We start from the raw sequence: 14,928 nt of genomic DNA, 5'->3' as shown, positions 1-14,928 counted from the left end.
AGAATTTAACAAAATGGAAGCCCGAGAACTTTTATTTTGCGTGAATTTCCGTTTCCACGATGCAACTGGTCGTATCCACTTGAAGAATTTAACAAAATGGAAACCTTAGAAGTGTTATTTAGGTACAAAGTGTGTGAATTAGAGGCCACGTCCGTGTGCTTTTTACAATCATCATTCAAATTGAGCCACTACAATTGCAATTGTCTTGAGAAAGGCAAACCTGCATACATGCACCAATCAACTCTCCTCCAACCTTTGAACCAAATAAGTCCGCTTACAACGCTTTCTGAACTGCCAGCAAAACAATACTTGATGCTGACTATCCAAAAGTTAATGTGAAAACCAATTTAATCACAGAACTCACCGCTTAGCTGCCGTTGTGTTTTTCTGTTCAAGATTATCAACACTGCATTTTAAATGAAAGTCCATCTACATAATAATCCTTGCGGATTTACAATAAAAGAACATTTATTCATGAAAGACATTTTTAACAGCAACATCAATAATGACCATGTACAAAATCAAAAATACACATTACATTTAAGTCACTATACTCAGCTGCATAGATTCGTCTCCGGATTTACATTTAACATGAAGCCATGATTCCATCAGCAAATCCTTTTTTATTTCAAAATGCTGACGTACTATACTTATTTATTTATTTATTTATTTATTTGATTGATGTTTACACTTATACGACTGCAACCACCATTATGTTGGGAGGAAACTGGGCAGAGCCCGGAGGTAGCCCACGACCATCCTCAGGTTGCTGTCAGACATTTCCACGTACGACCGAGAGAAATCCAGCATGAGCTAGACTTGAACTCACAGCGCCCATATTGGTGGGAGGCTCCTGGCATGCTAACCACCTTGGTCACCCCTGGTTTATTATATTCACAGCAATTATACTGTATCATATTTACATATTCAACAACCACAAGCAATCATAAAAAAAATCTTATCAAAACATCCCTTTACATTTTTCATGGAATGTATTTTCACTTTATAAGGTAATTTTGACAAGTCACTTGAATTCTCAATAAGCAACAAATTGAAAATCAACAATCTCTTACGCTTAACCCCTTACACCCATCCATTTTGTATGAAAGAATACATTTTTTAAGTGTGAACTTAAGGATTAAACTGGCGTTCCAACAGCAAATATTACACCTGTTGGATTAACGCTTATAGTTATTTTCTCTGACGGTTTGAAAATGCCCAGTGACGTTTGGTCAAACACTTCTGTGATATTATAACCCGAAGGGTTCTGTCCTAGCAAATCAACGTTAAGATCAAGCTTTGTGGGTGTACCCCCCGTTCCTTTGTTCAGGACCACAAAGGCTGTTGTTCCCTTCGGCATGATTGGACGTGTCCACACCAGAAGATTGCCAATCTGAAATATACAACACATTACAACAATTTAAGTACTGTAAACAATCTCTTCACCCTACTCATTGGCATGAACAGTTTTATAAATATAATGCATTTATTTCTTTACTTGATTGGTGTTTACATGCCCAACATTTTTAGCTACAAAAAGCAGCCTCTGGACCAGTAACATGTTTGCCATTTTATCTCTTTGAATGGACAATTCATTAAGCATGGCGCCTGTGTGTAAGTTGACATGGACTTTTTAAGGCATGTCACAACTACTGTGAATTTGTGCTTATTTCACTGGGCAGTCAGTTACATGATCAAATGAAAGTGTCCTGATTAAACAACATACCTTAAATATCAGATAAGATAAAATAACAACTGGGTGTCGCTGTCAGAACAACAGTTTTAATATTCTGATGTACAATGAATGGATTGGTAGGCCACAACAAGGGAAGGTATTCAACGAACACTTCCCCAGTATGAGGATATCCAAGTGCAATCATTGATTAGAATTTGTGAGAGAGATTTCATTTCACAACATCTGAGTTAACATTTAGTAAGAGTGAAAGAAATAAACATTAAAGAAATCGCTTGTAGCACTGCTGACTGTTCGATGGACACCGAGATAATACTAGACATCCCCAAGCAAACACTAACCCCAAATACTTGCTTGCCCTGGATCCCCAATGGATCCTGGTTGATTTTGATGGCATGGATATTCTGGAGGATAGCCTTGGATTCTTGAGGCATCTTCCGTAGATCATTGGACATGAAGAGAGGAGAGGCCATGATGCACCACATAGCCATCTGGGCCTTTTGTTGCTCTATGCTCAGTCCAAAGTCACCAACGATCAACTGGAATACAAATGGACAATTTACTCAAAAGTGAGAGGACCAACAGCATTTTGTCATTTTTCTTGTCATGCTGCTGTAGTATATTGTTCATTCTTCACTTCTGTTGCTGGTAATCAGTGGCACATTAATTATGCATTGCACTTCGAACAATAATTAATTCAGCCTGAAACTAAGTCGCCATTCCACAGTAAAAGGTAATCGATAATGGCAAGGAAATGAATGTACAGTCTTGAACTGCAATAATGCCTCGTTACCACAATGAATTTCAATGGATTGTACAAAAAGGGCTGAATATACAGAAGTTTGTTAACAAACAGGTAAGAAAGACAATTTTGAACTTGGTGGGGTTGTTGGGGGGGAGATCATTTATTGTCATCCTGCTCCATCAACATTCACTTACTGATACAATAAATGAAGAGAACACAAAGTCAAACATCGCTTCCATTTCAACGTCTTCTTTCATTGCAGCAATCTTGATGCCCTGCCTTTCTCAATGTACCTTCAGGTTACATATTCTGACCAGAGTAAAGTAGGTCCACATAGATCTGGTACCTTTGGTACCTCAGGTACCATGCACTTTCATCCCAGGAAACACACTTTCATTCAAATTCATTTGTTCATTTAACTGGTGTTTAATGCTGTACTCAAGAGCTTTTCATACATTTGATGGCTGGAGTTAGGTTTATGGGTGGAGGAAAGCTGAGTGCCCATAGAATACAATCAATCTTTGTCAGGTACCTTACAAACGTCCTGACCTAAAGCCTCAGTTGAATCTCCAACAGATGAGAATTCCAACACACAGCCTAATTGGTCAATAACCTAACATTCTCAGGTAGCCAGCGCTTTAAACTGTTTAAATTTTTCCAGGTATTACCACTAAACCCATTGTCCCCACTATCTGCAGTTTTTACCATGTCTGGATCGTTCCACCCCCCAGGGCCAGCTGCTTCGGAGAAGTTTCCTTTGTCCTGACCGTAGAACTCAACGATAGACAGAATGCTATCCCAACTGTCCTGCACGTCACCATAGTTACGCCACATGTTGCATGCCTGCCTTATTGCAGTGTAATTCGTCTAAGGAGGCAATTGAATGTGATGATTTTGTTGATCATCATGAAATTTGTTTCAGAAACATCCCCATGATATGATCCTCTGAGCTTGTTAACAGCTAGACATTAACAACTACTGCCAACTAAGGTGGATTTTTGGCAAACAAGAGCAAGGGTTGCCAGAATTTCAAACACTTGGGAACTGAAAAAGGTTCTTTGTCTAAGTAAATTTGACGAAGGAAGAGAAAGAAGGTCGATGGGGTAAAGGAAAGACAGATACATATACTTTGGGTATTTTCCTTCCATTTTCTTAGACACTTTTCACATACCTGACAAAACCAAGTTGGCAACTTGTCGGTTCAAACTTTTCCATAGTGCAGTTCCAGAGCCTACTTTGTTGTAATGATTTCAGTGTATAGGATACCTTTTCTCAACATTACCTTTCTCGTTTGAGTTCCACGGCTATAGGAACAAGTCTGTGTAATGTTTCTCTCCACTTACCATGTCTGGGTCATTAAAATTACCAGGGCCGCTAACACCACTGAAGTTGCCCTCATTTTTCCCATAGAACTGAATGATATCGATCACGCTATCCCAGGAGTCCTGAATGTCACCGTAGTTCCTCCAGGTGTTACAAGTCTCTGCTATCTTCTCATATGGAGGAATTGCCCCAAATTTATCTACAAAGTTGCTGAGGTTGGCAGGTCTCTGCAACCAGATCGGAGCATAGCAAACTTTTGATCTCAATACCTCTTTTTGAAAATTTAATAAAATATTAATCTTATGATTTTGTAAAAATATTTACTTAAACTAAATTTATAATGACTTAAAACATTCATTTTTTTTGTAAGACTATAAATTAATTTATCAATACAAAACTTTCATGCGAGGGTAACAACTGCCATTTAGTTTCTCTGCTAACTTTTTCATGTTTCTCTGCTAACAGTGTAATTTTCCAAATTCTTCTCTAACCCTGATACGGCAGAAATACTGCCTATGTGATAGAAAGCCACACTCCACCATTCCTAATCCATGCATTATACACACAGCTTATCCATATTTAATTCCCCTAATCCCCCAAGTCTGAGTGTAAATTAATATGAAGATCACTGATGATTGCTATCTTTACCTACTACCCATCTACTGATTTAATTAACATTCACAGTCTGCACATGTAATTTTCACTTCTGTCACTTTTACCTCTTTCTTTCAACAAAATGGACAAACTAGATATCTGCAGTGATGAGTTACTGTAAATCTTTTCAACCACAAAAGTACTTTTTAGTGCAATTTAGGCAAGCCATACAATTATTACGAAAATGACACCAGAAGTGATTTCTTTGTGTTGATAAAGATGCAAACTTCATCAAACTGTGCAGATTATTTCTCTACAACTCATACTTTTCTCAGAATGTTTCAAAATATTGGTTATAGTGGTGGTTGAAAAGGTTGAAGAATTAGGGTAGCTGTTTCAGATGTGTATGACATACTGAATGTAACATCACAAGCAAAAAGTATCAAAATGGCCGATCCCCACATGAGCAACAACGACAACACTTGCCTGGTAACAATTGCACTACCATATACTACAGATTCTACTGAAATAATCTTGTTGGCATTTGTTCTTTCTTGCCTTCATTTTAAAATAAAGATGTGATATGCAGACTTGTATGGGAAGTCAAGATAAAAATTTGCCTTCACAGTGCAGTTTCTTGTAGTTTGTGAAAATTGTGAGAACAGCTACTTTATACAAACCTGTGGTTGACATGATGACTGGACATGCAAGAGCTGACGAACTGACAGGAGAAGCAGAAAGGGGAAATACAGATTCCTCCATATACAATGTACACTGTCTGTATCAATGTACACGAAAAATTTGAAAGCGCTAAATGCGAAACTGTTTCTATTATTCAACGATGCTAAAATGATCAAAAGACTAGAAACCTAGTATTTTTCAAGTCTTGTTCAGAATATAAGATAATGAATGTTTTGTGAGCTTGAGTACATGTAAGTCAATGAGAGTTTTAAAACACTATTGCAAAAAAAGTCAGCCTGGCAACCCTTTCTCAGCAGGACAAATCTCTTTACAAAAAGATCCAGAATTTGGTGAAGTGTCAGCCGTCACATTACATCTCCACAAGCTCGGAGGACTGTATCATGTGCAAACAAAAATAATCACAACAAATATTTAAAATTTAAGTTAGACAATTTTAAAACTTTGAAAACTGATATATTTCAGCTTAAACTTAAGGAGATTTCACATGTCACTACATAAACTAATTTTATGTTGATTATTTAAATAGAATATCTCATAATCATTGAATATATTTTTAAGGGGAATAAAATTTCTGAAATAAGAATAAAGTGTCAAATGTCAATGATGCGTCAATGTCAAGTTTATAAAAGTTGAAAAAAGTCCAACTGAGCCAGCCATTATTGTTCTGTGTGGAATACAATATTCCCTCTTACGTTGTATTCCAGGCCCTACTGATATGCAGTGTGTGCAATGAATTTTATGATGACGTGGAAGAAAAACATAAAAAAGTTTTATGAACTTTAAATGTGTCCAAAAACAACCAGTCCAAAAAGTATAGATCTTCCAGTAATCCATGTTTGTGAAAAATGAAATCATCCCCAAAGAGCAAATATGAAAATATGAGAAGTGGAGAACACAGATGGTAGACTATACTTAAAAAATGGTAGGGTAGTGAAAGTTAAACTGCAGTAACTGTAGTAACCTTAGCATATATGGTTCAGCAAAATGTACCAGGCAAGGTCGTGCTCTGGAGACTGGAATGAAGGTCAAGTGCAAAGGTATGTAAGGAGGGAATATATAAAAAACAGAACAGAACAATGTACAGGGTAATGCCTACAACTATACAGGAATCCCTGAATTTTGCCTACAGTGGAATGCCTACCACTGTACAGTAATCAACGAATTTTGAATGCAGTGAGATGCCTACAATTGTTAGTGATTGTACAGAAATCCCTGAATTTGCCTACATCGGGATGCCCACCATTGTACAGTTATCCCTGAATTTTGCCATCATTGGGATGCCTAGAATTGTACAGGAATCAGTAAATTTTACCCACAGTAAGATACCTACCACTTTACAGTAATCTCTTTTGAATGAATTTTGCCAACATTGGGATGCCTACCATTGTACAGCAATCCCTGAATTTCGCCTACAGTGGAATGTTTGTCGGGATAAAACTGAAATATTGTTGAAAGCGACGTTAAACCTTTCACTCACTCACTCCCTACAGTGGAATGCCTACCAGTGTACAGTAATCAACGAAGTCTGAATGCAGTGGGATGCCTACAACTGTCAGTGATTGTACAGGAATCCCTAAATTTGCCTACATTGGGATGCCTACCATTGTACAGTAATCCCTGAATTTTGCCTCCAGTGGGATGCCTACAATTGTCAGCGATCGTACAGGAATCCCTAAATTTGCCTACAATGGGATGTCTAGAATTGAACAGGAATCAGTGAATTTTACCTACAGCAGGATGTCTACAATTGTACAGTTATCCCTGAATTTTGCCAACAATAGGATGCCTACCGTTGCACAGAAATCCTTGAAACTTAACCTACACTGGAATGCCTATCATTTAATGGAGAAACATTAAAATCTCACAGGCAGTTGTTACCCTAGATGCTGAAAGTTAATTGAACAGAATTAACCAATGCCATAGATTTTATATCTATTTCAGTACCCTAGATTTTATAAGTGTGCACAGTGGGACTAACCTTCAGACCATCTTCCCCAACTATATATGCAGGCCAGCTGCAGGAATATAAAATGGGTCGGCCAGTCATGTTTAAAAACTTGCCCATAATTGGGTACCCTGCAGAAGAGAAGTACAGGAACCTGTAGTCATGTTCCAGTTGGCATGTAAGCAGAATTCTGTTCACACTTGTAGCTGTAGAAAGTAGACAATTCAACTCTCTTCACATTTAGGAATCTTCTTTGAGAGTCAGACAGACCGAAGACCAAAAACTTCTTCACCAAGAAATGAACTTTGGCAGACTCTGGAATCAAACTGAATATCAAACTTGTTGCTTACTCAGTTTTGTTCTAGAATTTTATTTTCTTCCAGAGGCAATGATGTATCCAGACTGTACTATTCTCCAAAAGACAAGAAAACAGATGGAGAACATAGGCTTTCTTTTGTTGACATTTTAACTTTGTCTGCTAGTCTGACAACTTGCCAACAGCTGTAGCAGTTCATTAGTAAAGCTTTTCTATTTGACCAGGAAATACAATTCGCCTGATTTAAAAAAAAAAAAACAAAAACATATGATGGAGATTATGGAGTCTTTTCTATCTCAGTTTGAAGTCATAATCAATGTGAAAACTCAACGACAAGAATGAAATTGTTACAATAACAGTTGTTTCTTCTAGCATTTATGGCATCTTGAGCAATGTTATGTTTTAGGCACCATGTCCTCTCTTGATTTGACGAATCTGAAGGTCACATGTACATGTATATAAACAATTTATCACACACATGTAGTGATAACATGCCCATGTTGAATCGTGCTGAACATCAGCAACCAATAAAGTAATATCATAACCAATATCTTGAACATGTACAACAAAATATGAATTTCATAATAAGAACATAAATACAAAGGTACATGTATGTACTTCTCTGTATAAATGACATACCAGTTAAGCATAAAAAACAATGCATATGATACAGGGGAGACGATGAACAGTGTAAACAACAGCCACATGCAAGGATATGTCAGGTGACAGGGAAATCAATGTACAGGCAAAGTTTCAGCAGACAGTTGAAGCGAAAAAATATACCCATATTTAACTCCTGAAGAGTTCAAAACGCAGGATGAATATCACGAAGCATGCAGTTTTTCATTGGCTTGGGTTAGTCACTTAAGGAAAAATATAATTAAAAAAAAATAAATTAATAAATAAGATTGAGCAGTGTTGTCTCCATAAAAACAGTAAGATTATTGGACAAAAACAGCTGAGACTCACAATATTAGGAGGGTTCCGCTGGATTAATTATTGTAAAGACATCTGTTAGTTTGGTACATGCATAATGCATTAAATACATCATGTGAACTATCAAATGAATAAAGTGGCAAAACTGGTGTAAAAAAAAAGCAAAAAAAAAAACAACAAAAAAATGCAAACAGGAAGGCTGGGATAAAGGGATTACTGGATTGTAAGACCTGCTGTTTGTGCAGAAGTGTCCTATAATGTTGATTAACTGTTCAACAGGATGTCCTGGATCTTGTAAATATAGTTTTCTTTGACACATGCAGGTGTAGGGTTATCTTATGTAAACTGGCTTTCAGAACCAATGAATTCCGGTCAAAGAAAAACTGAGGCTGATTTTCAGTGACTGATCGCCGTTTTTCTGTTTGGTTCCTGTACTGGGTGTTGACTTCATGCTTGTACATGCATCTGGAGTCCAGTCATGCCCTCTTCAATGTTATAAAGCTCTTCATAATTGAATGCTTTGTTATTGGTTGCATTCTTCATCTGATACTTGGTGCTTCAGGATTTATTTTTTATTGATTTGTCTGAGACCCATGGTTTGATGCTTAATGGCTGTAGATGTGGAGCTCAGTGATTGAAGATTTAGTGCTCTGCTGTTCACGGTTTTGGCACTGTGTACTAAATTTGGTGCACTGTAGTTGGCAATGTGGTTGCTCAATGGTTGATCATTTCATGCTCAGTGGATGACAATGTGGTGTTCAGTGATTCATGATTCTGTGTTCAGTGTTTCATGATTTGGTGCTTTATAGTGGCCATAAATTTTGATGACCATCTGTTGACAATTTGGTGCTCTGTGATTCGTGGTTTGGTGCTCAGCAGTTCAATGGTTCCTGACCTGGTCCTCAGTGGTTCGTGATTTGGTGCTTAGTAGTTCAGTGGTTCCTCATCTGGTGCCCATTGGTTTATGATCTGGTCCTCAGTGGTTTATGATTTGGTGCTCAGCAGTTCAGTGGTTCCTGATCTGGTGCTCAGTGGCTCAAAGTTTTGTGCTAAGTGGTTCACGATTTGATGCTCAGTGAGTTACGATTTGGTGCTCAGCAGTTCACAGTGTTGTGCTCAGTGGTTCACGATTTGATGCTCAGAGGTCCATGATCTGGTGCTCAGTGATTCATGATTTCGTGCTCAGCAGTTCACAGCTTTGTGCTCAGTGGTTCGTGATTTGATGCTTTGTGGATCATGATTTGACACTATGATTTTGTGCTGAATGGATTACTGTCTGTTGCTCAGTGGTTTACAATGGCTCATTTGTTAGTCAGTGCTCAGTGTCTGTCAACTGGTGGTTAGTCCTTCATGTTCTCGTTGGTCCATTTTTAACGTCTCAGTCTTAGTGCTCAGTCTTTCGTCACTAAGAGCTCATAATTAGATGATCTGTCATTCATTATATGTTCAATCATTCATCATCAGGTGCTTAGTCATTCATTCCGTGCTCTGTCAATCATCATAAGGTGTTGAGTCATTGGGTGAGTGGTCATTTGTCTGGATATCACACAAACCTGTACACCCCTGCCGTTGGTGTAGAGTGGCCACTCACAGGAGTACAGAATGGGTCTGCCTGTCCGGTTAAGTGCTGCCCCCATTATGGGGTACCCTAAAGTATAGTTAGTGCCACAGTGTTAGAACACAAACACACCATGGTGGGCAACAAGCGTAGTCTAAACCGAGTCATGAACCAAATACACAGTATCACAACTGAGAATTTTTCTGCACCTTGTGTCAGAAAATAATTTGTTTTTGGACCAAACTTTTGCCCAATTTCGACACATTACAGAACATGCACAAATATATGTATTGCACATGTTCATGTGTAGATATCATATGTTTCTCCGAATGTACTGTATTACAATGAACAGAGTGATAATATGCAAAGTGGTTCAAAAAGATGAAAGAAATTTTGAAATTACTGAGACATCAGCGCCAGAGTAAATACAGATGAAAGAAATAATCAGATGAATCCAAGTTTCAAGAAAAGGCAAAGAAATTAATCCAAATGACACTTAATTTGCACATATGAAAAATAAAAAATAAATAATACACATGTATGACTCACTGATACTGCATGAACATGTTATGATCAATGTATTATGTCATATATTACATATCATTCATTTATTTTTGACTTGTTAGAGTAGATTTAAATACTTTCTTCACTCTCACACATATAAATTTGCATTTTAACTTAAAATCTCAATTCTAATTTCAAAAAGACGTGACTCAGATTACTACTATCACATGATCTTTTGTTGATGGACTGCCTACACATGCACAGTTTTTCAATACATTTAACAAGGTTTGGCCAACTTAACTTGACCTACTTAAATTTTCAGTTGTCAATGTTTGCTTTGTCAATAAATGTATGTATTCAGTGTCATCACATACTTTACAAATCATGAATAAAACATAAGCTGTGTATGTGTCCTCAAAGCCTTTTTGTCATGGCAAAATCTTGCTCATTTTTGCAAGATAGTTTCAAGTTTAACATCATGTTTTACTCACCATACTGCATGTCTCTGGGATCAGAATAGCATCCGTCAAACTTCAGCAGATCAACCTGCCAGTCCGCGAAAGTCTGGGCGTCTAACTGAAGATAAAACTCACTGCCCGGAAAACCGCCACAGGTCTTTGTGCCGAAGTCTTCGTAAATACCCAACTTTAGACCCTTAGAGTGCACCTGTGCATAAACAGATGCTCCAACATATAAAGTTTTACTACTACCAAAGGTTGGTGTTTCCTACAAAATGGATGGAGCCTTTCAAATATCCACAATATTTATATTTTCATTTCAAAATGTCTGTAATATACATGTATAAAGAGTAATAATCAATTCATTTTTGGACACTCGTAGTCATTTAACATAGGCTAAAGTCAAAATTCATGTCCCTTAAATTCACTGATGGACTGAACAATCAGCTCATTTCATTGCTTAACTTTGACATCTTTCCAAAGCCCTAAAACAAGGGTTAAATGATAAGGATATATCTTGATTTGATTTGATTGGTGTTTCTATGCCATACTCAAGAATATTTCACTTTTATGATGACGGCCAATGTTATGGTGGGAGGAAAGCGGGCAGAGCCCAGGGGAAACCCATGACCACCCGCAGGTTGCTGACAGACTTGACTGGAGAGGAAGCCAGCATGAGCTGGACTTGAAATAAGGATATAATATTGTATAATCTGAATTGATGGCCTAAATTACAACCAGTGTATCACTGCCTATTTTGCAAGTCTTTTCTCTTTTGCATACCCTATGTTTGCATGGAATCAGATGTAATTCCATGCAAGAATATAGGATATCACTGACACACAAGTGCTGACACACAAGTGCTGACACGCAAGTGCTGACACGCAGCCGCATACGATGCTGTTCTGACATACTGCATTCCAGCAAACTGCTTAGCTTCCTGTTATGTCTGACTCATCCACTACTATTTCATGAATAATTTGGTGTTATTGAAGCAAAAATTGTTTTGACTGTAAAATGATTAAAGATACTACACAATTTGTGTAATCTCCATACTTGTGTATGCGCAATTTTTCTGTGATTATCATGATTATGATGGATTATGATTATTATGTATGATTAACATACATACAACTTTTGTCATCTTATTCTTTCATATGACTAAACTATCAATCCATTGTAAATGTTTACACTTTATTATAACAATGAAAATTATGAGATGGCCAACACATTATGACTCCCCAACTGTTAACTCAGTTACATATACACTCTTCTGCCCATTAGTTAAGTTTATCTTAATGTAAACCAGTTGCCTCAACATAAGTAAAAAGAGCAACACTATAAGTATTATGCTTACTTTTGTTGTGATCCAAATGAAGTATGTTTAAACAATTGTTCCAGTGTAATAGGATGAAAAAAAAAAATATACAGATATCAGAAGAAATATACTTACATATTTGGCCAATCCTAAAATGCCATTGGGAAATCTCACAGGATCTGCCACTAGCCTTCCTTTATCATCTCTCTCTTTGGCCAACCAACAGTCATCAATGTTCACATACTCATACCCTACATCTCTATAACCATCAGCAACCATCCTGTCAGCCATTGCCATAAACAGCTTTTCACTGTAAAAACAAAATTTATTCCCATTTTAGTGATGTCAGTACTAATTCATTGATTGACCGGAGCAGTGTTGATACAGGCAAATAGCCTATCCACCAAAATACCGACTGACACTACTTTGCCATAACGCGATCAGTCTGTTGTTAACTGACAGATGGTGCATTACTGGTGTAGCAATACCAATCAATATATTAACTGTTGGATCACTGGACTTTTAATGTAAAAGAAGGCTAAAATATGAAGTAAGATTCATCAAATCAACAACAACTGAAAACAATGTATAAATTCGAACATTTGAATTCCATTAACTCTCTTCACAAGATCTAAAAGAATAAATGCAAGTATATGTATTTTTATGCATAGTTTTAAGTGGACCACCTAGTGATGACTATTTCAATTTTGAGCGCCCTTTTCAATTAAGTCACCAAATTATCATACCTAATACAGTTTTCTGGGTCATTGGTGCAGTCAGTGTTACACCGGAATCGTTCCCAATCTAGCCATCCCATTGGTGGAGTTCTGGCCAATCCATTGTCCAGGGCCTCTACCGCTGCAAGCGCTGCCAATACCACCAAAAAGTACTCCATATTCTGCCAAAAAATAAAAACTGCCATTTATTTATTTATTTATTTGAATGGCGTTTTACGCCATACTCAAGTATATTTCACTTATACGATGGCGGCCAGCATTATAGTGGGAGGAAACCAGGCAGAGCCTGGGGGGAAACCCACAACCATCCAAAGGTTGCTGGCAGACCTTCCCACTTACTGCCAGAGAGGAAGCCAGCATGAGCTGGATATGAACTCGCAGCGATCGCATTGCTTCAAAACTACTAAGAATCAAAATAATTAACTGAATAATGCATACAGCTCCATCAACATTTGACAGCTCAATATCAGAGTAAGACAGTGTATAAAATTGTATAACACAGACTGAGTAGCCTGCGGTTTGTTTGCTAGTAGTTTGCCTGTGGAATGATTTGTATGAAACAATGAAAGAATGTTTCACTTGGCTGGTCCAAATAATTTAATAATCAGTGAGCACAGAATCTACATTTACCTTGATTGATGCTTATAATGCTGTACTTAAAAATTTTACAATGAAATCATGAGTGGATGGCCATGGGTCTCCTCTGGGCTGTTCCCAGTCTCCTCCCACCATCATGCTGGCCGCTGCCGTATAAGTGAGATATTCTGGACCAGTGATTAAAACACCAATCAAATAAATAAATAAATAAACAGCAGTAGTAAGAATTATAGGTTGTGGAAGCTGGATTACCTGTGTACCTAACAAATCTCTGGACTTTAAAGCCCTAGCAGCAATCTGCAAGAGTTAGGTTAGAACTTGTGACCCCAATGCATGGTCAGGGGTCAATTCACTGCTGTGCACACTGCACCCTGTGGCGACAATAATGCCTTGTTATTTATATATAGGTGATATGTCAGGGTATAAGTGTTATTTCACATGTTTGATGTCAGTTTTGTTATTGCATTTTGGTATTTCACATCCAGGCACCATGATGTAAAAAAAAGCAACATTCTCTTTCATGATGTTCCAGTCTAAACTCAGTGGCATAATATTATAAAACATGTTCAGTCGACTTTTCACATCCTGACATCATACCATAAGACATGACATCATGCTATATACAAGTCTGTGAGGGACACTGAAGGCTTACAGCTAAAAACAATGCTTAACTTGTTCAAATCAACAAAATCCTACCATTGTCAAAATGTATTTATTTATCTGATTGGTGTTTTAGGCTGTATTCAAGAATATTTCATTTATATGAAGTGGTTATATGAAATCAGGTAGAGACCCACAGACCATCTGCAAAGTTACATCTAGGATTAAGACAGGTCTATGTCATTCAGTATGTTAATACTCTGTCATCTTGTGGCAGTGTTCATACCTTTAATGACCAAACCAACACATCGTTGCATTGTTGGCCTACCTTGTTTGATAGAAAGCCGAAGATTAACATCAAGGCTTCGGCTCAACGTGATACTGGGCACCGCGGTTCATTAATAATCATGCTATAGATGTTTTGCAATGTTGTTTCTCTGAGATTGTGTATATTGCCCATTATATGCCCTTGCCAGCCACGGGCCTCTGTCCATCTTATGGGCTGCCATTGCAAACCGTACTAGATTAGGCCCCGCCTTAATTTGCACCGCCCCCTTCCACCTTAGACGAAAACCTGTAAGACAATCCAGTTACCCACATGAACGTGTGTTCAATGATACGCAGATTACAGACTATGCCCCGTCTATTATCCCTGTTATCAATCACAGTCAATTAGAAACACCACTTACCCGATCAACTTTCACCTTCTCGACATCGGTCTCACTCGCTCCTTCGCCCCTTGATCAACAACAACAGCCACGTGACTCCGCTATCATGTGACTCTATCATGTGACGCATACATGCATGTTTGTAAACAATGTCTGCGTGTGCGGTTTCCATCATCAAGTCTTACATTGTTATAACTTAGGCCTAAGCTTTTGAAGACATAATTATCCTCTTCT

The 14,928-nt window shown here is 37.7% G+C and overlaps 1 protein-coding gene across 1 annotated transcript; it reads right to left on the bottom strand.

Annotated features, from left to right (window-relative positions):
* Positions 1-680: 680 nt before the first annotated feature.
* On the bottom strand, positions 681-14,504 carry LOC135472197 (alpha-N-acetylgalactosaminidase-like). Its single transcript, XM_064751576.1, has 8 exons — positions 14,355-14,504; positions 12,839-12,990; positions 12,228-12,402; positions 10,808-10,982; positions 7,057-7,133; positions 3,144-3,305; positions 2,035-2,232; positions 681-1,393 (listed from the first exon to the last, which is right to left on the bottom strand). The coding sequence occupies exons 1-8, from the start codon at positions 14,382-14,384 to the stop codon at positions 1,139-1,141; spliced, it is 1,224 nt and encodes a 407-aa protein (XP_064607646.1). The 5' UTR covers positions 14,385-14,504; the 3' UTR covers positions 681-1,138.
* Between the last annotated feature and the right edge of the window lie 424 nt (positions 14,505-14,928).

Source organism: Liolophura sinensis, chromosome 8 (assembly GCF_032854445.1).
Source record: "Liolophura sinensis isolate JHLJ2023 chromosome 8, CUHK_Ljap_v2, whole genome shotgun sequence".
In the NCBI taxonomy this organism is placed as follows: Eukaryota; Metazoa; Mollusca; class Polyplacophora; order Chitonida; family Chitonidae; genus Liolophura; species Liolophura sinensis.
This window is presented reverse-complemented; position numbering and strand designations above follow the sequence as displayed.